The 22,268-nt window shown below is 44.0% G+C and overlaps 2 protein-coding genes across 2 annotated transcripts in view; both read left to right on the top strand.

The window, feature by feature from the left end:
- Positions 1–9,241, top strand: part of zmp:0000000896 (caspase recruitment domain-containing protein 10) — a 22,682-nt gene extending 13,441 nt beyond the window's left edge. The window contains exons 5-24 of the mRNA XM_046073035.1: positions 944–1,082; positions 2,081–2,290; positions 2,453–2,572; positions 2,706–2,831; positions 3,651–3,830; positions 3,935–4,039; positions 4,514–4,544; positions 4,658–4,695; positions 4,793–4,881; positions 4,989–5,035; positions 5,266–5,386; positions 5,808–5,985; positions 6,213–6,336; positions 6,484–6,724; positions 6,924–6,993; positions 7,136–7,238; positions 7,331–7,489; positions 7,615–7,727; positions 8,004–8,119; positions 8,379–9,241. Of these exons, the coding sequence (XP_045928991.1) occupies positions 944–1,082; positions 2,081–2,290; positions 2,453–2,572; positions 2,706–2,831; positions 3,651–3,830; positions 3,935–4,039; positions 4,514–4,544; positions 4,658–4,695; positions 4,793–4,881; positions 4,989–5,035; positions 5,266–5,386; positions 5,808–5,985; positions 6,213–6,336; positions 6,484–6,724; positions 6,924–6,993; positions 7,136–7,238; positions 7,331–7,489; positions 7,615–7,727; positions 8,004–8,119; positions 8,379–8,586 (2,518 nt within the window). The 3' untranslated portion in view covers positions 8,587–9,241. The remainder of the gene's footprint in view (positions 1–943; positions 1,083–2,080; positions 2,291–2,452; positions 2,573–2,705; positions 2,832–3,650; positions 3,831–3,934; positions 4,040–4,513; positions 4,545–4,657; positions 4,696–4,792; positions 4,882–4,988; positions 5,036–5,265; positions 5,387–5,807; positions 5,986–6,212; positions 6,337–6,483; positions 6,725–6,923; positions 6,994–7,135; positions 7,239–7,330; positions 7,490–7,614; positions 7,728–8,003; positions 8,120–8,378) is intronic.
- A 597-nt stretch (positions 9,242–9,838) lies between these two features.
- LOC123985481 (trinucleotide repeat-containing gene 6B protein-like) overlaps positions 9,839–22,268 on the top strand; it is a 22,255-nt gene continuing 9,825 nt past the window's right edge. The window contains exons 1-12 of the mRNA XM_046073021.1: positions 9,839–10,169; positions 11,520–11,607; positions 11,988–12,009; positions 12,356–12,781; positions 13,159–16,026; positions 16,350–16,502; positions 16,644–16,834; positions 17,014–17,076; positions 17,277–17,432; positions 20,425–20,562; positions 21,084–21,293; positions 21,524–21,631. Coding sequence (XP_045928977.1) covers positions 11,551–11,607; positions 11,988–12,009; positions 12,356–12,781; positions 13,159–16,026; positions 16,350–16,502; positions 16,644–16,834; positions 17,014–17,076; positions 17,277–17,432; positions 20,425–20,562; positions 21,084–21,293; positions 21,524–21,631 — 4,392 coding nt within the window. The 5' untranslated portion in view covers positions 9,839–10,169; positions 11,520–11,550. The remainder of the gene's footprint in view (positions 10,170–11,519; positions 11,608–11,987; positions 12,010–12,355; positions 12,782–13,158; positions 16,027–16,349; positions 16,503–16,643; positions 16,835–17,013; positions 17,077–17,276; positions 17,433–20,424; positions 20,563–21,083; positions 21,294–21,523; positions 21,632–22,268) is intronic.

The following is a 22,268-nucleotide window of genomic DNA, read 5'->3' as shown; positions in this document are numbered from 1 at the left end:
GTATGTTGAAGTTGAACCTGAATACAGTCTCTTATAATGCTCACGGCATTTGCTGCTTTGCCCGACGGAGGGACGTACACAACACAAATCAAAATGTTCCCAAACTCTCTGGGTAGGTAAAAGGGTCTCAAACTTAAACATAAGAGTTCAATGTCTTGATTACATACCGTGGATTTAACTGTCGTATGACTACACCAGCGGTCATTTACAAACACACAGATGCCACCGCCTTTGCTCTTCCCCGAGGTGGCAGATCTATCCGCCCGAATAAGAGAGAAACCTTGTACCTCTATCAGCGAGCTGGGCATCTCAGGGCGAAGCCAAGTTTCAGTGAGCACCAGAAGACCTGCGTCCCGGAACTCAAAGCATGCTTTAGCTTTAATGCGTAGTTCTTCCATCTTTTGTTGTAACGATCTAACGTTGCTCAGGATAATTGCAGGTAACGGCGGTCTGCAACCGCGTCGTCGAAAACGCTGTCTGACGCCACCTCTTTGACCTCTTTTCCGCCGGCGTTTGCTTTCCACTCTCCTAGCTTTCAGGCAATCCGGAAGGTCCACAGGCGGATTGTAATCAACTGAACGGTACAGAAGCAGATCCTCTCTCGTGTATGTTAGTGTTTGGTCGTTGCTCCACCTGCACGCCATTGTGTGCGAGTAACAGACTGCTACCAGATGCGCGATAAACAAACCAATAAAAAGCCTTATAAATATCGCCATGTCGACGACTTACTTTAGAAATTAACTGATCTTGAAAATTAAAAATCAAGTGTCTAATCCTCTCAAAAACTTAAGAGATACCAGCGACAGCATGAGTCCGTGTCGCCAGCCGAGCAGCGCCACCGGAAAATGTCACAGAAAACACATCGTTTACCATGTTTTTCACAAAACTACATCAACAAGAAAAAATAAGAGAATGTGTACACTGGATGATTTGTGATCTCAAGGCTGCGTCAGGACTGGGAGTCGGCCAGTCGAGAGCTGAGCAAGCTGAAGGATAGGCACCTGGAACAGGCTGTGAAGTACTCCAGGGCCCTGGAGGAACAACGCAAGGCCTCCATCCGTGAGAGAGAACTACTGGGGCAGGTAGGTTACTTGAGAAGAGCATAAAAACAGAGACTGTACACTTTCCATTCCATTATGTATTTATATTAAGTTTCAACTTATTTTACATTTAGATTTAAAGTGCATGTTTGTTAACCACAACCAGGTTTTAAACTCATTGAACTTACAGATATTGATACCAAGGAGTTGTCTAACCTAACCACAGTCTTTCACTGAAAAACTCAGCTGAAGCATTCAGAGGCTTCTCAGTGGTAAGAGTGAAATGAGAGGATGAGTCATTCCCTTTCTACCACCACATTCCTTAGCTGGTCATGATTCAAAAAGCAGCTGTATACTTGCTGCAGAAATGGTGAATTTGCTAATAATTGTGATCTTCTTGTCACAAGTCCCCCAACTTATTCCCACCGTTCCCTGTTGCTTTACACTAAACAAGGGTCTGTTTGCCAGAGAGACAGTTTGTTGCAAAACCATGTCATATGCAGAGACATGGAGAGATTTTTTAAAAGTTTTAGAATTTCACCCAAGGCAGTTCAAGTAAAAGTATTTCAGCTGGCACAAATCTGCAACTGAAATGAGCGGTCCTAACCAACTGCGTAGATTAGGACGCAGTTTGTGTGCTGTCACAACATGTCGGCCATACCACTGACAAATGAACCACTTGGTTGTGAATACCTGGAAATGTTTGTGGTGATGATATCAATAACCTTTACCTCTATAGTCTTGTTACCTTATGTGCAGTGTGCCAGCTAATAGAGGAATGTAGTAGGTATTGTAAGTGTGCTTGGTTTGCCCTCAACTATATGTTTGTACCAGGTATGCTACATAATAGTCCTGTACTTATAGGTTATTGTTAGTTGTTAAAAGCTTATGTGTCATTAATCTTATATTAAATTGTTATCCTTAAAGCCCATTAGCCATGCCATTGCATTTCAAACAGCTGTTTTACAATAGCATGACAAAAATAAACGCCTACATTTCAAAATTTCAGGGTATGTCTGCTTTGCTTGTTCTCCATACAGGTAGAGGAACTACGGTCCAGGTTGACAGAGGAAGAGAAACAAACAATGGATACTTCAGGGCCTACTATGCCAGCCAAATGTGTGCTCTCTGATGAAATCAATGGTTCTTCACCTGCTTTACCAGAAAAGCCACTGCACAGTATTGAGGTTCGGAAACATGAGAATACAGGAACTCAGATGAGCGACACAGTTCCTGCCACTGGAGTTATAGTATGTTTTTAAACCTACAATGTTTATCATCCGAAACACCTTTATAACTGTCTTATTTTGTGTCAGAATCAGCCACTGTACTTTTTTGATTAGTTTTAAAGTGATGTCTCTAAAGGTGCAGTGTTTTATGCTCTAAAAATGTTCTTTCTGATGTTACCCGAGGCTCTGATGGATATCCTGCAGCAGGACCGCAAGGAGTCTGCAGAGCAAAGGCAGGAGCTCTGTGATATCATTACCAGAATACAGGCAGAGCTACAGAGCACTGAGGAGCACAGGGACAAGGTGAACAGTTGATGTTAAAGATTACATTTCTGACTTTAATCAGTTGTTGAAGCGTTTGATTCACTGCCAAAGCCAGTGTTTCATTTCTTCTCTGCCTTTGAATAGAGGTTGTAATGATAAACTGTGTTTGTAGTTGGAGTCCCAGTGCAAGCAGCTGCAGTTGAAGGTGGGAACTCTCCAGCTGGACTGGGAGACTGAGCAGAAGAGGAGTGTGTCCTATTTCAACCAGATCATGGAACTGGAAAAGGAAAGAGACCAGGTCAGTGTGAATGGAAGGTCTGAATCTGAGGATGGATTAGTACCCCCTGGGGACCACTAAAGCCTAGTTCACACTGGTTCACACTAATTCACACTAGGCTTTAGCCCGATTTGCTGCTTGTGATCCGGAGTAAATCAGTGCTTGATCGGCGGTCGCCAGTCGTTATGTGTGAACTACTCAACGACGCATCACAAAGGCTTCCCGACACATTTCTGACACATCGCCGACGTCTGCCAGATATCTAGCATGCCAAATGTCTGTTGGAGTCGGCAGACTCAACATCCACATCCAGCCAATGAGAGCAGGTAGCTGGCAGAACAGGCAGCTACTTTTTCACCACAAAACACTTTTTACTCACCTCCTCCAGCTCTCTTTGTAGCTCAGACAATCCCTGCTACCTGCGTGTACTAATCCATTCTTTCACTCATATTATTTGTCTTTATAATTGCTATCTTTATAATAACAAACAACAGCTGTTTTGTCTTTAGGTGTGCGTCATTTCACGTGTGTTTTCTTAACAAAACGTGGTTTGGAGACCTGCGTCGGGTGACAGAGCCGCTGTCAGCTCGCATAGTGTGTGACCCCCTGTCACCGATCAGTCATGTAGTGTGAACGCCACAACGACTTCAAGATTCCCGTCACAAGAGGGCAAGTTGTGTAGTGTGAACGGCACGGCCATTGTCCGACGCTGTAGTCTGCACAAGCCTTAAGCACTGAAGCTCAGTTGTAGTTGCAGTGTGTAGCCTGGTGCATGTTTAATTTCCCCCATATTTGCATTAGCATATACCATGGAAACGTCTTTCTTCATCTTTTTATCAGGCTCTACATAGTCGAGACAGCCTGCAGTTGGAGTACACTGACTGTCTGCTGGATAAGAACCGTCTGCGTAAATGCATTGCTGAGCTGCAGGCCAACATAGAGCAGCAACAGAGGGAGCTGGAGAGAGAGAGGGAGAGGAGCCGGGAGCAAATGGAGCAGAGCAGCCCGTGTCCACACTGTGTGAGTTGACACAGGAGCACAGCAAGTTAGGAGTACAGTACCCTCTTTTCAATGCAACCACAAGCCCTATTATACATATATTGTTCCCTGTGTCTGCACCCCAGTCCCACCTGTCCCTGTGCAGTGAGGACCAGTGCTACGGCCCCTGCTGTTCCATCGGCCTGGACTTGAGACCCCAGGCCAATAGCACCCGTCTGCTGCTACGAAAGGTCGGGGTTACCATTTATCTCCCTGGTTACCATACCTATTATTTTACTCATATTCAAAACAGCAGTCAAAACACCATCACCATAGTCTTGAATTAAATCAGTTTCACTGCTCCTTGTCGTGGGAATGTGTTGCTGCTGTCAGTCACATGAGTTTCTGTTCATGTGGTGTAACTACCTCCACTGCTTCTTTGTGTACTGTAAGGGATAATTTCCAAGGGACGTAACTGTGGGACTGCAACAACATGTTTTCTCCCGTTTTTTCTTGTTTTCTTGTGTTGTTATTACACTATGCCAGGAACGCACATTTCAGACTTCAAAGTAAATTTCTTCAGCTACAGTAGGGCATTATTATTGCCATGAGTATGAGATATTATAATAGATTCTTATGCAACTCTTAGCGTGTTAGAACTTGCACAATACTTCTCACTAGCTGTAAGGTCATACTCTATTTACCAGTTTTTTTGTGTGCCACAGATGAGAGGCCAAACCAATGAAAACTCAGAGGGTAAGTTGTGTGCACCAACACCTGGAAGATGCTTCTCTGGTTTCGCACAGGGAAATGTAGTAGTTGTAGTTAAGGACTTCATTTATTTAAATATTCTTTCCGCTCCTTCACAGATTCTCGTTCCAACTCAGAGGAGAATCTCTTTTCATCAGTGAGTATCACAACTCTGCTCATTAACAAGCACAGGAACGAAAGAAAAAAACAGAAAGAATGAAAGAGTCACAGAATCTTTATCTCTCTACCCTCAGACAGAAGACAATGAAAAGGAAATAAATCGGCTTTCCACGTTTCCCTTTCCTCCCTGTATGAACTCCATCAGCCGACGATTCAACACAGAGTGAGTTTATCAGCCCCACATAACCCTGCCAATTCATATTTTCAGCCTGTTGTAACTAATTTCTTCACCTCCATTCAATTAACATCCCTTTTTCCTGCTCTGAAAAGGTTCGATTTGGAATCCGGCGGCAGTGATGAGAATGATAACATTTCAGGTATATTTGAGTCTGTCAAGTTTTGCATGAACAACTGTCACAGTCTTCTTTGTTAGTGAGGACCAGCCTTGTCCTCATTATCAGTCATTCAGAATAAAAGTAAATGAACTTCTAAATGATTGTCTGTATTTTTCATTTGGCATCAAAGTACAATAAAACAAAACCAGAGAAGCTTGCTTTTCATGCAGTATATTATGAGCTTAAGTTTTGAGTCTCTCTGGTGTTTTCAGGTGAGCAGAGTGAACCTTCTTTGTGTGGTTCCTGGACCTCCCTAAACTCTCATCTCTTCCCTCCTGACCTGGTCAACCTGCCTGCATGCTCTCCACACACACCCAATCCCAGTGTTCACAGGTACAGCTTCACAGTTTTGATGCAACTAAAGGTACTGCAGTATCAAACAATTTAAGGGATTTAATTTACAAAGGTATGGTTTGAATATTGCCCCCTGGACCTTTTACAGCTGTTACACAAGTGCATCATCAGTTTCAAAGCCTCCATATATAACAAATATAATTTTAAGCAATTTAATAGAAAGTGATTAACAGTTCATTAAATGTTTATAACACTTTTGAAAGGGTTATTGTATTATATTCAAATTGACGTGAATATACGTTGAAAGAAATTCTTAGAGCACAGAACAAACAGAAAAGTTAAGCTTTTGATTATATAAAGTCTTGTAGTTGTACTGCTCTTTGCCAGATCTGACACATCTGCCTGATGTGTGTGTCACACCATCCTTATCTTATTGCTGCCCATCCTTTTCATCTCTCAGGACACCCCCCATCTCCCCATCTTCAAGTCCCCCCATCTCACCCAAGTACAGAAGAGCCAGTCTAGCTGACGACATTAGGATAGTCGGTGGAAACAGCACAGGGATCTTTGTCAGCTACGTGAGAGCTGGTTCCCCAGCCGAACAATGCGGACTGAAGGAGGGGAGTGAGCTGCTGGAGGTGTGTGTCTGTATGGTGAATAAATTATGTGATATCATCTATTTTTGTTTTTTCATTTTTAGACAAATACACATTACACCTTTGGCTGTAATGTGTGAAAAATGTTTTGCAAGCTCCTTTATTTGCAAAAAGTGTAAATGAAATGAAACATAAGGAATAGAAAAACAATGACCATAAGAATGTGCGGCTGGAGCATTAACGTGCAGTTTTCTCGTCATGTTATCCAGCTTGACCGGGTTCTGTTTGGTGGGGGCAGTGTGCTGCTGGGTCAGTGCACTGCTGAGGTAGCCCACTTTTCTCTGCAGTGGTGGACCGAGCCATCAACACTCAAACACCAGAGCAACCCAGAGGGTGAGTCCATTTTCTCAGAGATTTAAAAAAATTTTTAATTAAGCATTAAGTCTTGAAACTACTCTCCATCACACATGTAAACTTGTGTTCACTCGTGTCTCAGAAAGGTGAGACTGAGCTGTCCCTTCTTTTCTCCCCTGTCCTCAGCATACGCCAAGCTGTGTGCACAGATGTCATTGCCTACTTTTGTGGGTGCCGACTCCTTCTATGTGCGTGTCAATCTCAACATGGAGCCTCACGGTGACCCGCTGTCTTTGCGTGTGTCCTGCGATGACATTATACATGTCACAGACACGAGGTACAATGGAAAATACAATTGGCGCTGTTCACTGGTGGACCCACGCACAGCCAAGCCCCTGCAGGCAGGAGCCATGCCAAACTACAACAGGTACGACAATTAGACATTTGACAGCTAGGCTATGTTGTTTTAGACTGGATTCTAATTCTGGCCAATGAGGATTTTTTTTACAGTAGCTCTGAAAGACAAACATTAACCTGATTTGAACAATAGTAGCATGTAGCGCCATATTTTATTTATGCAGAATTAGGAGTGTAAATAACCTGGACTGTACCATTTTCCATCTCAGGGCACAACAGTTGTTACTTGTAAGGCTACGAAAAATGGCCCTGGAGCAAAAGGACCTTAAGAAGAAAGTGGTAAGTCTGCTCATATTGAAATGAACAGCAGGCTAAATTTCAGTCACTGTGCTTAACTAAACTGTGGCAGAACTGGTAACCACAGTTACAGCTTTTAGATTATGTAACTATTGTTTCATTCCCCCCATTTCCCTAAATGTAGTTTTTGAAAAAAGCATATGGACGTCTACGATTGGTGAAGGCAGCGGACCCCGTTTGCCGTGGGATTGGTTCCACAAAGCATGTCCTTTACACACTGAGCAAACGTAAGATCTAGCCATAGTATTCCCTAGGAACACCAAATCTGTATAGTATCAGTTTTCTGTGTGCGTACCTTCATGTGTGCCTGTACCCTCAGGTCACGAGGAGCACTTGATCCCGTACAGTGTAGTGCAGCCGGTGCAGGTTCAGACTAAGCGGCCGGTCATCTTCTCCCCCCGTCTTCTCTCCCGTGGTCTCATAGAGAGGCTGCTGCAACCCGTGGACTCTGGGTTGAAGTTCAACACCTGCCCACCAGGTATGTCCACAGCCCACACACTTATTCACACACACGATGCTCCAAATACTGAAACTCAGCGAACAAAAGGGTGATTCTTCATTTGACCATCACATAACACACCCTCTGTTTCCTGTGGTTTGCAGAGCCCATCCAGGCCTCAGAGAGACGAGACAAGAGAGTTTTCTTGTTGGATTCCTGTAGTCCAGACCAGGCTCTGGGCATACGACTGCAGTCAATACAGGATGTCATCAGCCAGGTAATGAAAAAAAAAAAAAACAGATAACCTTATTGTTTTTCCTCTGCCAGACAAACACATAGTCACACAATTTGATTTCTGAACTGCGCCACATTTTGTTCAGTACTTGTAACCATTTCAAGGCACAAACATCCTTTAAGAAAAAGTAAGGAGGATGTTTGAGGATGAAATCAATAACCAGTCATAGTTATTAGCTATATCACCTGTTCATTTTAATGAAAGAGATGTTCACGGTAATTAGAATGAATGTATACTGTCACACATTATCTGTCTCAGGACAAGCACTGTCTGCTGGAGCTGGGGCTGCCCAGTGTTGAGGGTTTATTAAGACAGGGCATTTACCCTATCATCATCCATATCCGCCCCAAGAACAAAAAGCACAAGAAGCTGAGGTAAGTGTGCATTTGTTTGCTTTGCAAGTACAGTAAATTAAGGGCTACAGTAAGTACACATCAGATTGCAGCAGTACTTCATTCAGGCACATCCACCATGCACTTCACACCATTCAGGTAGTAGGGTAAATAAGCATTTAACCTAATATTCAGGCAGTTTGGTATGTTAGCCTACAGATATAGCAAAAAGTCTTCTTTTGAAAGAACCCAAAATTTTTTCCCTGACTTGTTGCATCTGACCTTCATACACGTGAAACAGGAAGTTCTTTCCACGGTGTGGAGAGGATAGCATAATGGAGGAGGTGTGTCAAGCCGAGGAGCTGCAGCTGGAAACACTGCCCCTGCTCTACTACACCCTGGAGCCCAGCACCTGGAGCTGCACCAATGAACTGCTGGCAGCCATACGCAATGCCATCCACAGCCAGCAGAGAGCAGTAGCATGGGTTGAACTGGACAGGCTTCAGTAGAGATGTAGAATTTGAGAATAAAGAATCCGGCAGCTGCCTGCAGGCACCAAACCACAGCCAGGTTTCTATGGTGGAGTAGCATTTAGTCTTAGGTCATCCTACTATTCTAAGTGAGTGGACCAAGATCAACTTTGGACCTACTGGGAATCACAAAGGAGGCCAAATTAGGCCAATGTAACAGGAATATTATTATTCTCATTTATATAGCCAAGCTGGACTGGCTACAATGACAGAATAGTAAAATATTGTTTAAACTAAAACAGATCAGACGCACATAAGGAAGGTACATGTCAGTATCCCTCCTATAACTGTTTTTTATCAATAGGAATTATACTATGTTAGTTTTTGTTCTCATTCAGACAGCTTACTTACATTTTATTATTTAACTGTACTTTCAAAAATTATGCTCAAGGCATCAGTGCCCAATTTTTAATGCATTTGAGTCAGTGGTCATTCAATTATGTTGTGAAGTTGAGCTGTGAGGACACAGGACGAAAGGGTACAAATCTGCTTATCCACATTTTATATTTGCAGTAAAGACTGCATCATTTTTATTCACACTACGTTGTACAACAGAAGCTGTAGTTCACTATGACTAAATGGTGATGTTTTTTTTACTGCAAATTCTTTTTTTCTTCTGTAACCAGTTTAAAAAATAAATTCATACAAAAACAACTGATTTCTTCTTCACTTTTGTGCTCAAATACGCGAAATACTTGATATAATGGTTGTTATATTTGTTGTTAGACATCAGTGAACTAGATTCAATAGGGAAACTATTGAATAATAACTAAATAATAACTAATAGCCTAACCTCAAACACAAATACAATATAGACAAAGTAATGGAAAAGAAAAACTTATTTTACATTCATTAGATAGAACTGCTCAACTAGACTAGACTGTTTTATTAATTCCAACAAAAAAACATTCTATGTGTTTTCATTAAAGGAATAAAAAATTCAAGTGTTTCTCTGTCAAAACTACCTGAAAGTGTTAACATTATTCCTCTTCACAGGAAGAAGATTCAGCACCCTGATAAATCTTGTAATAAATCAATCAATTAAATAAATACATCAGTTTTTGGACAATCAGAAAACAATATGCCATTGACTGATTCCTGAGCCATGTTTACGTGTTTACTGGTTTACACCCCGCGTGTGTGACGTCATATTTCCAGTGATAAGACGCCCTCTGGTGGACGGTGTCAGTACTCGCGCTGCTCCTCCTCCCCTCTCTGATCAACAACCAGCCTGGTGATATCATATGCTGGCTGAACCTCCATACAGAAGCAAAATGGCCGATAGTAAACTAACCGATAATACAGCGTCTGACAGTCATCAAGGGGTTATGCATGTTTTGTTTACAGCTTGAGAACTACAGCCGCTCAAAAAGGATATTCGCCTTTTCTCAATTTTTTCTACGATTAACATTTCGCCTTTCGGTGATGTCATTTCTTATTCAATTTAGCCTTGAAAGCCTCGAAGAACTAGCTCGCTAGGCTAGCTACCGTGCTAGCCTGCTAGCGGTAGGTCTGCAAGAATTTTTGCACAGAAGCACTTTATGTCCTATGTGATTCCCGAGGTGAGTAACGTTATTGAACACCAACATCATGCGGTTTGGTGGTTTCATAATGTATGTGGTGGTTACCTACGTTAGTTATTTCCGCATTTACACAGCCAACAACATTTGGGTTTCTCAGTTTTGTTTTGCGTTGCAATGGTGAAGAAACGTCAGTGAAGTTCGTCGTTTTATTTGGCCCTGTCGACCTTTAGTACTGCTGAACCAGCTCGCTCGCAGTGGTTCACTGACTTGTTTCGTAGTGTATTTGTGTCCACTGAAAAAATAAGAATTAAAAGTATATTTTGTAAATGGAATACACGGTTAAATAAGGGACACAACGTTGGCTAATATGACGTGCCTGTTGTCTGCAGTCAACTGCGTGGAGGTTAATGTCGTCGCGCGGAGCTACAGAGGCACTTTGCTCTCGGACAGCCGACCGCCGCGAGCCCCCGGCTGCTCCGGTCACGGCGTAACGTTAGTGCTCACCAGGTGCTTGTAAGTCGACTAGCATTAGCTAGCTGCTCATCCGAGTGAAGCTTTTCTAGTGGTCCCTAGTAGCTGCACAGCTAAGTTATTTCTTACTGGCCTGATATTTACATGAACTCCAGGTTGTTTGCTGCAGACATCTGCCTTGTAGGGGTTCTCATACACTAAATAAACTGATTGATTAAGGTAATGTCAGATGGTACATTTATAATAGAATACTATGAAGGGTTAAAGCCATAAGTTGCCCAATTAGCTGACATTAGCGCTGTGTGACGTGCTAATTATGTGCAGCTTAGGTAACAGAAACAGTGGGGCCAGTCGTATTTAACGGTGCAGCTCTCTGGTATGTGAGATCTCTTTACTTTACCACATATAACCGGTTTCCTCCAGCCCCTGTTTTGCTTTCCCCAAAATGGGGCTCACGTGACTATGGTATGAGTTGTGTATTGGCATATTGCATAGTTTTACTTTGGGTCGTGTGAGGCCAACGAGAATTTGTCGTTCCTAACAGCTGACAGATCCCTTCATTTACTCTCATAAAAGATAGTATCCTGTGGATCATGCTGCCATCACAGTGTCTACTATAATGCAAACAAACTTGACTTTTCCAGCAATGTTTTCCAGAAACTGGTTAATGAATTATGCAACGAGAGCTGTTGTCAAGCTGTCTGCCCCTGGTTAACATTACAGTCCTTACAACATTGACTGTGTAGGAGAATACTTGGCAGGGAACTGATGAAATGCAATTTAATAATTTTGTGTCACGGTTTAACTTTGTGTGTGTGAAATGGTTGTAAATTATTATGTTTTTGTGAGCATTAAATAACTTTTAGTATGGCTTGAGGTGTAACACAAATAATTGAATGTGAACATTTCTTTTCACAGACAGGAGAATCAGGAAAGGGAACAATAGTTCATGGAAGACAAGAAAAAAAAGAAAGAAGATAAAAAGAAAAGGGAAATTTCTCAGAAGGTAAGAAGTGTCACTTAATATTCATTGCTGACTTTGCCTGCATATTATGCAGAGAATTTGTGTGATATTCCTGCTTCCATAACATTAATACTTACAGATTTTGTGGAATTGGAACTGAAACATCTCAAAATTAATTAGCAATTTAAATTTTTTTATTAGGTAACTAATAATCTGTGAATGATTTTGTCATGATTAGAAATTGTAAAATTAATATCCAGTATCACATTTTTTTATTTTCGCTTGAACAGTGCATTGCTAGTATATTTTTACATTGTTTACATGGACATATGTAGGTAGTGAAAACAAAACAACATTTTTGTGGTTCTTTTAAAAAAAACTCTTCTGCTTTATAATTAACTTACTTATACTTTCTATTTTAGGTGCCAGAACAGAAAATCAAAGGTACATTTTCTTTACTTTTTGTCATCACACTCCTCTTGCTTTTATTAGTCACTGTCCCATATGTTAATGTCAGTGTTATGACTTCAATGTCTTGTTGTTGAATATGCTGTTATCAGCAGTACCATGTTCTTATATTAACTTTAATCTATTGTGAGGGCCAAGTGAATTAATGCATAGGTTAATGCACATGAATGCTCACAGTTTAGACACTTAACAGTTTTTTAACTTTTCTTATACCTTAAGTCACGCGCAGCCGAACAACATACCCACACTGTCTTTCTCCCTTGATCGTATTAAAGTCTACCAGTGATTAACAACCTTCATTAAATTTATATATGTATTTCAGTGCCAGATTCAGCCAAGCCCTCCTGTTCCCAGCCGCTCGCCACCCCAGGCTCAGTGTCCCCCAGCCCTGGCCCTGTTGCCCCCTCATCCCCCAGTCCTGGTGCAGCCGGGGTTTCTGCACAAGTTCCTCCTGGTGGCGGGAACAATGCAAAGCAGCGGATTGCTGTGGCCAACGGACAGCCCTCCTCCCCCTCTGGCAGCCAGACCTCCCAACAGCAGCGATACATGTCCAGAGAGGTTCCACCAAGATTTCGCTGCCAGCAGGACCATAAAGTGCTACTGAAGAGGGGCCAGCCACCGCTGTCCTCCATGCTGCTGGGGGGTGGAGGAGGGGAAGGGGGTGCGGGAGGTAGTGGCTGGGTAGCCACCCCATCTCCTTCCTCACAGGGTGCAGATAACCCCAATGCAAACACAGCTGGAGGCACAGGTGGGTTGATGTCTCAGAACAAAAAAGATGATCAAGTTTGATATGTAGTCCACTGAGTACCACATGTCACCAGTAGTGATCTTCTACTGGTGACTATCCAGGATTTAGCTTTTATTTATAAGCACAACTGTGCACCTTTTTATGGTTTATCAATTTTACATCAGCGAACAATCCATCAGTTAACATAATAATATAAAAATCATTAAAATTGTATTTGTGAAGTTGTATTATGACATGAATGATACCCATTCACTGTACTGACGACTAGTAATCTGTAGTAATGGGACGACCAATTAATACATTCAGCAAGGCATTAGTTAGTATTTTTAATTCTTAAATTGTCAATTAAATGAATGGTCTCAATTCTGTCCACCTAGATTCCAACCTGGGTTCATCCTCCGCTTCACCCCCTAACTCCAACTCATCCTCATTATGTGTCGCTGCTCTGTCGTCTTCTACTACTACTTCAACTTATGCAAATTCCACATGGGGGGCAGGCTCTGGCAGTCCGTCCTCTTCTCAGGGCTGCGGGAAGGTGATTGTGGATGGGACTGACCTGGGTGATTGGCCTAGCATCCTAGGCGGGGCCAAATTGAGTTCTGACGGGGCTGGAGGAGGGGTGCAGGAGCAAGATTGCCCCGGTAACAACAACAACAGTAGTGCCTCATGGAGTGAGAAAAACATCCAGCAGAAGGGAGGAGCAGTAGGAGGAGGAGGAAGAGGAGGAGCAGGGAACATGGACAATCCTTCCTCACCTCGTTCTTCTCCTCTTTCCTCCTCTTCCTCGCTTAATGAATGTGTTCAGTCAAGTAGTGGCGTGTGGGGCTCTTCCACCTCCTCTCAGGTGGAGGCAGGGCTAGGATCAGCAGCATTTTACAATTCCAAAGTCTCCCAACTTCTTCCCGGGCCTCAGGAGAGCCCTGTGAGTGGCAGCAGTAGTGTCCCTGGTGCCAATTTCAACCCCAACGTGAACCCCTCTGCCTGGCCTGCCCTGGTGCAGGGTGGGACATCAACTTCGGCTAGCGACGGCCTTCCACTACACCCGTCCATTACTTCAGCTTCCTCGTTCTCTGCCAGCACCACCCTCATCACCACTCACACTCTTTCATCTGTGAATCAAACTGGTCTCCATCAGCAGCACACTGAGACAGCTGTGGGAGCCAGGAGTGGAGAACAGCAGCAGCACTTAGGAAACCAAGGGCCAGAGTTGGGTTCAAGCGGGGGAGCATGTGGACCAAATCAAGAAGGTGGCGATGAGAGGGACTGTGGGGTTGCTAGAGTTGAAGGAGAAGGGAGTGGCAATCTTTCTGGCTCTTCGTCTTCCTCCTCTGCTGCCTCGTCTTCTTGGAGATCCATGCCTCCAGTGTCCTCTGACCACAGTGCAGGTGCCTCACAGGCAGATGGATGGGGTGCAGGAGGGACTGGAGCTCAGGGGGAGGAAGGTAATGTGTGGGGCTTTGGTAGCCAGGGTGACAAGGCAGGGTGGGGCACGGGAAGTGATGGTGGCTCAAATACCCCAGTGGTATCTCAGGGAGCGTGGGATGGAGGCAGTTCAGAAGCAGAGTGGGGTGTTACAGTGGGAGGTGTAAGTTCGAGAAACTTAGCAATAGGAGGTGGACGAGGAGGCGATGGGAGCAGCAACAGCAGCAGTAGTGAAGGCAGTGTAGGTGTTGGTGGCAGTGTTTTGCAGGACTCTGCCTCACCAAAGTTTGCAACTATGACAAAAGCTTGGGACAATCAGAAAGGGATGGAAAGTGGGGACGGGGCAGTTGGGGAGTGGGGTGGAGGAGAAGGGCAAGGTGGAGGCACTGGAGGTGGAGGACCCTCATCTTCTAGCGGAGGAGGATCCATAGCAGGAAGTGGTGGAGGAGGGAGTGATAGCGGACAAAAGCAAGAGCCAGCCTCTTCTGTACAACACTCTCCCCAACAGACCTCCAATGCTGAAGTGGCCTTACTCAGCATGCTCAATCGATCTGACCTGGACCCCAGGGTTCTGTGTAATACTGGCTGGGGGCAGACCCAGATTCGACAGAATGTGGCCTGGGACCTGGACACCACAACAAGAGCAGGAAACAGAAATGAAAAAAGTTCTTCATCTTCCTCTGCATTCTCATCAGCAACCGTGAACACTACCACTACTCGCAGTCCTGGGTACCCGTCTAACACCAGTTCAGTAATTAATGATCCCTCGGCTGGCAGTCATACGACTAGCCTGAACTCTGGCCCTGCTACAGTGAGGGATGGCTGGGATGGTGGTGCTACACGGTCACCCTGTGGTCATCACATGCCCGGTAGCACTACAAGGAAGCCAGGAACGCCAGAAGAAAATATGGAGGGCAACCAGGGGAAGGCAGCTGGAGGCTGGGGTGATCCCCCACATGAAAACAAGGGCAAAGGATGGGGGACTGAAGAACAACAATGGGGGGATCGCAGAGGTGGAGGAGGGAAGTGGAGAGACTTTGGAGAACAGGGTAGTGGGTGGGCAGATGCTCCAGAGGATAAAGGGACAGGTGGGTGGAAGGGGACTGAAAGAGGGGAGGCAGGGAGTTGGAGAGGACAGTGTGGTGGGGGAGGAGACTGGGGACAGAGAGACTCTACACCTGGAGGTGGGTGTGGAGATGGGCGAAGCAGAGGTGGAAACAAATCTGATGAGGGATCTTCCTGGGGTAATTTGGACGAAGGGGGATGTCCGCGAGGAGGATGGGGAGATGGGGGTGGAGGCAAATCTCACCAGGACTGGGGGAGTGCTAAGCCCCACACAACAGCACAGATACCAAACAGCCAAGTGGCACCAATGAAAGCCCCAAATCAACAGCAGCACCAATCACAGGGCCAGCAGCACCAAGGAGGTCTCACGCAAGGAGGGTGGAATAGCCGTTCCAGCATTGGAGGTGGAGGTCCACCTTCTAAGAATCAGAACCAAAGTTCGGGCTGGACCTCCGGCCCGATCCCCCAAATATCCGGGGGTGGGGGTGACTCCCTGGAGTCCAGTGGCTGGGAAGAACCCTCCCCTCAGTCCATCAGTCGCAAAATGGAAATTGATGATGGCACTTCAGCCTGGGGAGACCCAAATCGCTACAGCAGCAAGAATGTGAATTTATGGGACAAAAACAGTGCTACGCCCGGCCAAAGCCATGGTCAGCAGGCCCCGCCGCCACCACCACCCCCCATGCAGCAACAACCACCTAGAAGGCAGCAGGGGATGCAGCACAGCAGAGACACAAATCCTGGCAATGCTGCAGTTGGTAAGCAGAAGCTGTACCATTAAAAATAACTATGCATTTGGCAAAGTGGATTGAGTATCAGTATTTGCATCAGCATTTGAAGTGTTCTTAAAGTATTTCTGTACTTTAGTAGTTTAAATGAATGGTAGAAATGTCGCAATTAGATTTTTCCGTCCTTGTTTCCAAATATCAGGAACAGCTGCCGCAGGAGACCACAATATTTTATATGGTCAACCTCATTGACACCTCTTTGACTTTAACGACTTTTGTCATCAGAATTATACAACTTATTATTTCTCTTTGTCATATTCTAAAGGGTAGTGTTCAATTTCATCAATCTCCAGGTCCAGATATGTGGGGGGGAGGTGCACAATCTGTGGATAATGGTACGGCTGCTTGGGGTCAGGTGTCTGAGGCAGCAACAGGTTGGGGTGATTCAGATGAACCTGGCAAAACTACTGGCTGGGGAAACCCTTCACCCAACCCTGGCAAACCTGGTAAGAATAGACGTTAGGCTCAATACCAGCAACAGTACGCATCTCTGTTTGAATGGGGTTCAAACCACAAGGTTCAAACAGATGAATTATAAGGAAATTATGCCAATATTATAATAACCATCTGGTTTGATTTCGTTGCAGTCACCAAGTCCATGGAAAGCTGGGCTGGTAAGGGAGAGAGTTCTGTCGCAGCCTCCCGTAACCCCAGCTGGGACGAGGAAGATGATGGTGGCGGAGGGGTCTGGAACAGCACTGGCTCCCAGGGAAGCAGCTCCTCGTTCAACTCTGGAGGCTGGGGTCAAACTCATGGAGGAAAGAGAGGCAACATCAAGGTAGGGAAAAGGAGTTTGAAGGACACATCAACAAGTTAATGTAGCCTCTCTTGGTTCTCTGTATTAAGACAAAACAGTTCTCCTTTTATTAAGTAACTTTCCTCAATATTTACAATAGTAAGCACTACTACGCTCCATTTTTTTTCACTGAGAGTAATGGTTGAATTTCTTTCTTAAAGAGTGGAGGAGGTGACAGCTGGATGAACCCAGTGTCACGCCAGTTTTCAAACATGGGTCTTCTGGTAAGCTGTTAATCCACTAAAAAATAATCGTCTTTTCTAGCTATTGGAAACAGCAGTTGTAATGTGTTAGGGATTGCTGTTTTTTTCTAAAGATACTCAATCAAAAATATGTTAATCAAATTGTGAAGGATGGATAATCAGTGAGGCTTTTGTTACTGTCCCATTAACGAGGTTTCTAAATTACTGTGTTTTTTTGTTAGGGTGATGACCCAAGTGTTGACAAAAAGATGGAAGGAGACAAGAGAGGAATGACTGACTATAATGGAGAGATGCGGAGGGGAGGAAGAGGTGGAGGATACCGCATGCCTAGTTCCAAAGACATGGGTTCTGTTGACATGGGGCCTTACGGTGAAAAGGTGTGAGTCTGTTTATTGGGCTAACTAGCATTAAGTTACTTGACAGAGCTGGCATTTTGTAGTATTTCAACATTTGTATCAACAATATCAGCTGCAGTAACTTGAGGACATAAGTAGGGATGGGGATCGAGACGGTTCCAAAATTTCTCAAAACCCAAAAATCAATAAGGTTCGAGCTTATCGATACTGCTATCAAGACTTGCGGGTCCTATGATGTAACGTTAAATCTCGAGTGTCAAATCTAAATTAATTTGAAACGCAATGGATAAGAAAATCATCAGGGTGCATTCTCTGCCTGCTGTCAGCTCCTACATACACACACACACACAGCGGCGGCAGCAGAGTGAGAGGCAGCGCCGTCGCGGTGGAATACAGTGAGGGTTAAGTTAGCTCCAAACTACTGGAACGTTAGTTGATGTAGTACGTGCGATAAAACCTTCGCAAATAAAAAGATAATACTTTATCAATACACCTGTTTGTAAGGTAACGTTAAACATGTAGAATCGATTAATTTTAATCATCTCTGTCCTCAGTATCTCATTCTGTGCATTTTATACAAGCACAGCTAACGCTAGCTTGGCATTAGCTAAATGTCAAAAACAAGCTAAATAAAAAGCTGTCTGTCTGGAGCACAGACTGGTCTGTAGTCTTAAAAACTCAGCTGCTGGCTGAGACAAACCAGCCGCTCCTCCTTCTACCTGGTAACGTTAACTGCAGCCAGCGAGAGAGGAGGGACTGATACAGACTGATGTTGTTCTTTCTAAACGTCTCTCACTACTTGTGATGTCAGATAAAGTTATTGAGTTACTTTGCTGTTGTAAACATTAATGTTGCTGCTCTAGAAACAACATTTAGCTGTATTTAAAATATTAAATTAAAAACAACCACGCAGTTAATATGTACACTTCAATATATGTTTATTTATCGCAAGTGATATGTCATCTCAATATATAACGTTATCGCACATTGAATATTTTCCTCACACCGTGCAGGCCTAACATTACCTCATGTTGGCATGTTGGGTCTGGTCTTACCAAATAACCATCACTAAATAATAGTAAAGTATAAATAGTGGTATCGATTTGGAGTCACACTCAAAATCAAAGTGGAAAACCACACTACAGGCCGATCCAACTTTGATGTAATGTCCTTAAAACAAGTCAGAATGAGGCTCAGTAGTGTGTGTGGCCTCCACGTGCCTGTATGACCTCCCTGCAACGCCTGGGCATGTTCCTGATGAGGTGGCGGATGGTCTCCTGAGGGATCTCCTCCCAGACCTGGACTAAAGCATCCGCCAACTCCTGGACAGTCTGTGGTGCAACGTGGCGTTGGTGGATGGAGCGAGACATGATGTCCCAGATGTGCTCTATTGGATTCAGGTCTGGGGAACGGGCGGGCCAGTCCATAGCATCAATGCCTTCCTCTTGCAGGAACTGCTGACACACTCCAGCCACATGAGGTCTAGCATTGTCTTGCATTAGGAGGAACCCAGGGCCAACCGCACCAGCATATGGTCTCACAAGGGGTCTGAGGATCTCATCTCGGTACCTAATGGCAGTCAGGCTACCTCTGGCGAGCACATGGAGGGCTGTGCGGCCCCCCAAAGAAATGCCACCCCACACCATTACTGCGGCAGCAACCCAGCAGCAGCGGTCCTGCTGCTGGGTTGTTGCCCTCCTACGGCCTCCTCCACGTCTCCTGATGTACTGGCCTGTCTCCTGGTAGCGCCTCCATGCTCTGGACACTACGCTGACAGACACAGCAAACCTTCTTGCCACAGCTCGCATTGATGTGCCATCCTGGATGAGCTGCACTACCTGAGCCACTTGTGTGGGTTGTAGACTCCGTCTCATGCTACCACTAGAGTGAAAGCACCGCCAGCATTCAAAAGTGACCAAAACATCAGCCAGGAAGCAAAGGAACTGAGAAGTGGTCTGTGGTCACCACCTGCAGAACCACTCCTTTAGTGGGGGTGTCTTGCTAATTGCCTATAATTTCCGCCTGTTGTCTATTCCATTTGCACAACAGCATGTGAAATTGATTGTCAATCAGTGTTGCTTCTTTAGTGGACAGTTTGATTTCAGAGGAGTGTGATTGACTTGGAGTTACATTGTGTTGTTTAAGTGTTCCCTTTATTTTTTTGAGCAGTGTATTTTCATCTGTTTTACTAAAGTTTACACAAATCAGCTTTAGGATGCAGACAGCAGCTGTTGATCGCAAGTGTCTGTGCTACACTGCCTACACTACCAACGTTATCAATCACTCAGTTTATTCTCTTCAACTTTGTTCCCTTCTGGCCTTTTTGAAATATGTTGTATTGATACAATGGTCGATGAAAGTTATCACAAAAAGAGTTTACTTTTAAAGTCTCAAAATCTATTTATAGTAAATGTAAGTTAAAGGTGGGCTGTGTGGTTTTTAGTGGCTTCTAGTAGTAAGGTTTCAGATTGCAACCAACAGCATACGCTTTACATATTTGTGACTGAAAATAAGTTACAACTATGTCAGGTAGTTATCAGCTGGTCGGCGTTTGAAGGCAAGCTAACGTTATCTAGTTTGAACCAACTAAAACACAAAATCACACTGTTTCACATGTTTTGCAGTAATGTTGCGCACATAAACATCACAGCCTGTGTAGGACAATGGATTTTCGCAGGAAATCCGACAAGTCCTTCATATAGAAAACAGTAGGCCTAAACAGGCTGTTATAGGCAACTGAGAAAGGTGGTGAATACCTCAATTTTTAGGTGAGGTTACAACCTGGTCACGTATAGGCAATAAAATGTTATAAATATGTTTAAATTCTTATTAAAAACTCCACAATTCCCCTTTTAAAGGTGTGAGGCTGACTTAACCGGTTACAGCTCAAAGTGGCGCAGCAGTCTTAAATTATGTTGAAAAGGTCTTGAAAAAGATCTTAAAAGGTCCTGAATATCACTTCTGGATTCCTGTGTATATACCCTGTTATTGTATGGTTTTCATTGTACTCCAGATGGGGGGCCATGGAGCGTTTGTTGGCAGTGGCGGAGGAATGCCTCAGCCTCGAGGGATGCACCAGCCAGGCATGCATCCAATGAACCCCTCCCAAGGGTTACGTGCTCAAGTGCCTCATCAGTTCCTGTCTGCTCAGGTTTATTATCTTCTGTCTCTTATATTGTATGTTACCATGGATTTTATATTTAGGAGAGACTTAGTGTCTTCTGAGTCCTGACAATGTTGACACAAACAGGTTTTGGTTGGTTCTGTGATTTTAAGTACTAACTAAATAATGCCCATAATGCTGGTCGTAAATACTTGGGTGCAAAGTGATATGCGGTAAACATAGTGATTATGTTATTCTAGTTATTAAACTCAAACAAAATGTGTATGGGCCCTGCTAGTTGTTGAGCGTAATTATTCATTGCCTGATTGTCTTGTGGTCTGGCAATAAATAATACAGCAGTGGCTCTTAGGCTAGAGGGTAGCTTTTAAGAGGTGTTGTGCAAGAACCTTTGAAATTGTTAACTGTGAATTTAAATTTAAAAATTTGTTTAGTCATTTATAAATTTGGAATGAACAGAGCTTGATGAAAGGAGTGTCTTTGCTTCTCATATTACTCCATCAAGTGTCTGTATTAACAGCCATATATAAAGAAATTCCTGTGACATGCAGGTGCCGGGTCCTATGCTGAAGCAGATGCCCTCTCCTGGTGGCAGTGTGGGTGGAGTGGTTGGAGGAGTAGGTGGCGTAGGAGGCGTCAGTGGCGTTGGAAGTGTCGGAGGGGTCGGTGGTGTTGGTGGAGGAGTGTTCTCTCCTCAGATTTCCCCACAGCAGCTAGCAATGCTCAGCAACATTTACCCACACATGCAGCAGTTCCATCTGGTACGTGATTAAATGTTGGATTGTTGATTGATAAATTGATTCATGGTGAAATAAATATTTCATTGTTATCTGTTTTTAAACAGTTGTCTGTATTGGAATATCTTTAAATATATGGTGAATTGTAAGAAACCCACCCCCATAATACCGTAAACAGTGTCTAAATATGAGGACTAGCCTATGTATTCCTTATTTATCTCCAACTCTGACCATTTCTGCACACCATCCCACAGGCTTGTCAACTCCTGCTACAACAGCAGCAACAGCAGCAGCAGCTTCTCCAGAACCAGAGGAAGTTCCCTCAGCCTCAGCCTCTGAGGCAGCAGCCAGACCCACAGCAAGTGAGCATGATCATTTTCTATATCATACCATGCAATGTCCTCAGCACTTCAACCATTATTATTGTATTTCTGTGCAGCAAAAACACTCTGTCACACTACTGTTTTATTGCAAAGATTCTAGAAAGAATTGTGTCCATACTGGAAAATAACAAAATATTTGAAAAGTTTCAGTCTGGTTTTAGGAAGTACCACAGCACTGAGACTGCCCTGCTTAAAGTCACCAATGACCTTTTAATGTCTGCTGATGAAGGCATGTGCTCAGTCCTGGTACTCCTGGACCTTAGCGCTGCTTTTGACACCATTGATCACAACATCATGTTAGACAGACTGAGACACTGGGTGGGGATCTCTGGTACTGCCCTAGAATGGTTTTTCATCCTACCTGTCAAATAGGAAGTTTTGCGTGTCTGTAAACAACTATTTCTCCTCGTTCTGTCCAGTTAAATATGGTGTGCCTCAGGGGTCGGTCTTAGGACCCATTTTGTTTTCCTTGTATCTGCTTCCCCTTGGACATATTATCCATAAACATGGCATTTCTTTTCATATTTATGCTGATGACACACAAATATACTTGCCCGTCAGATCCACAGACCCTGGAATGCTGAGTTCACTTAACAACTGCCTTTGTGAAGTTAAA

The sequence above is a fragment of the Micropterus dolomieu genome, linkage group LG02 (genome assembly GCF_021292245.1).
Source record: "Micropterus dolomieu isolate WLL.071019.BEF.003 ecotype Adirondacks linkage group LG02, ASM2129224v1, whole genome shotgun sequence".
Lineage (NCBI taxonomy): Eukaryota > Metazoa > Chordata > Actinopteri > Centrarchiformes > Centrarchidae > Micropterus > Micropterus dolomieu.
Note: the sequence above shows the minus strand (reverse complement) of the source record. Positions and strands in the feature narration are given on the sequence as shown.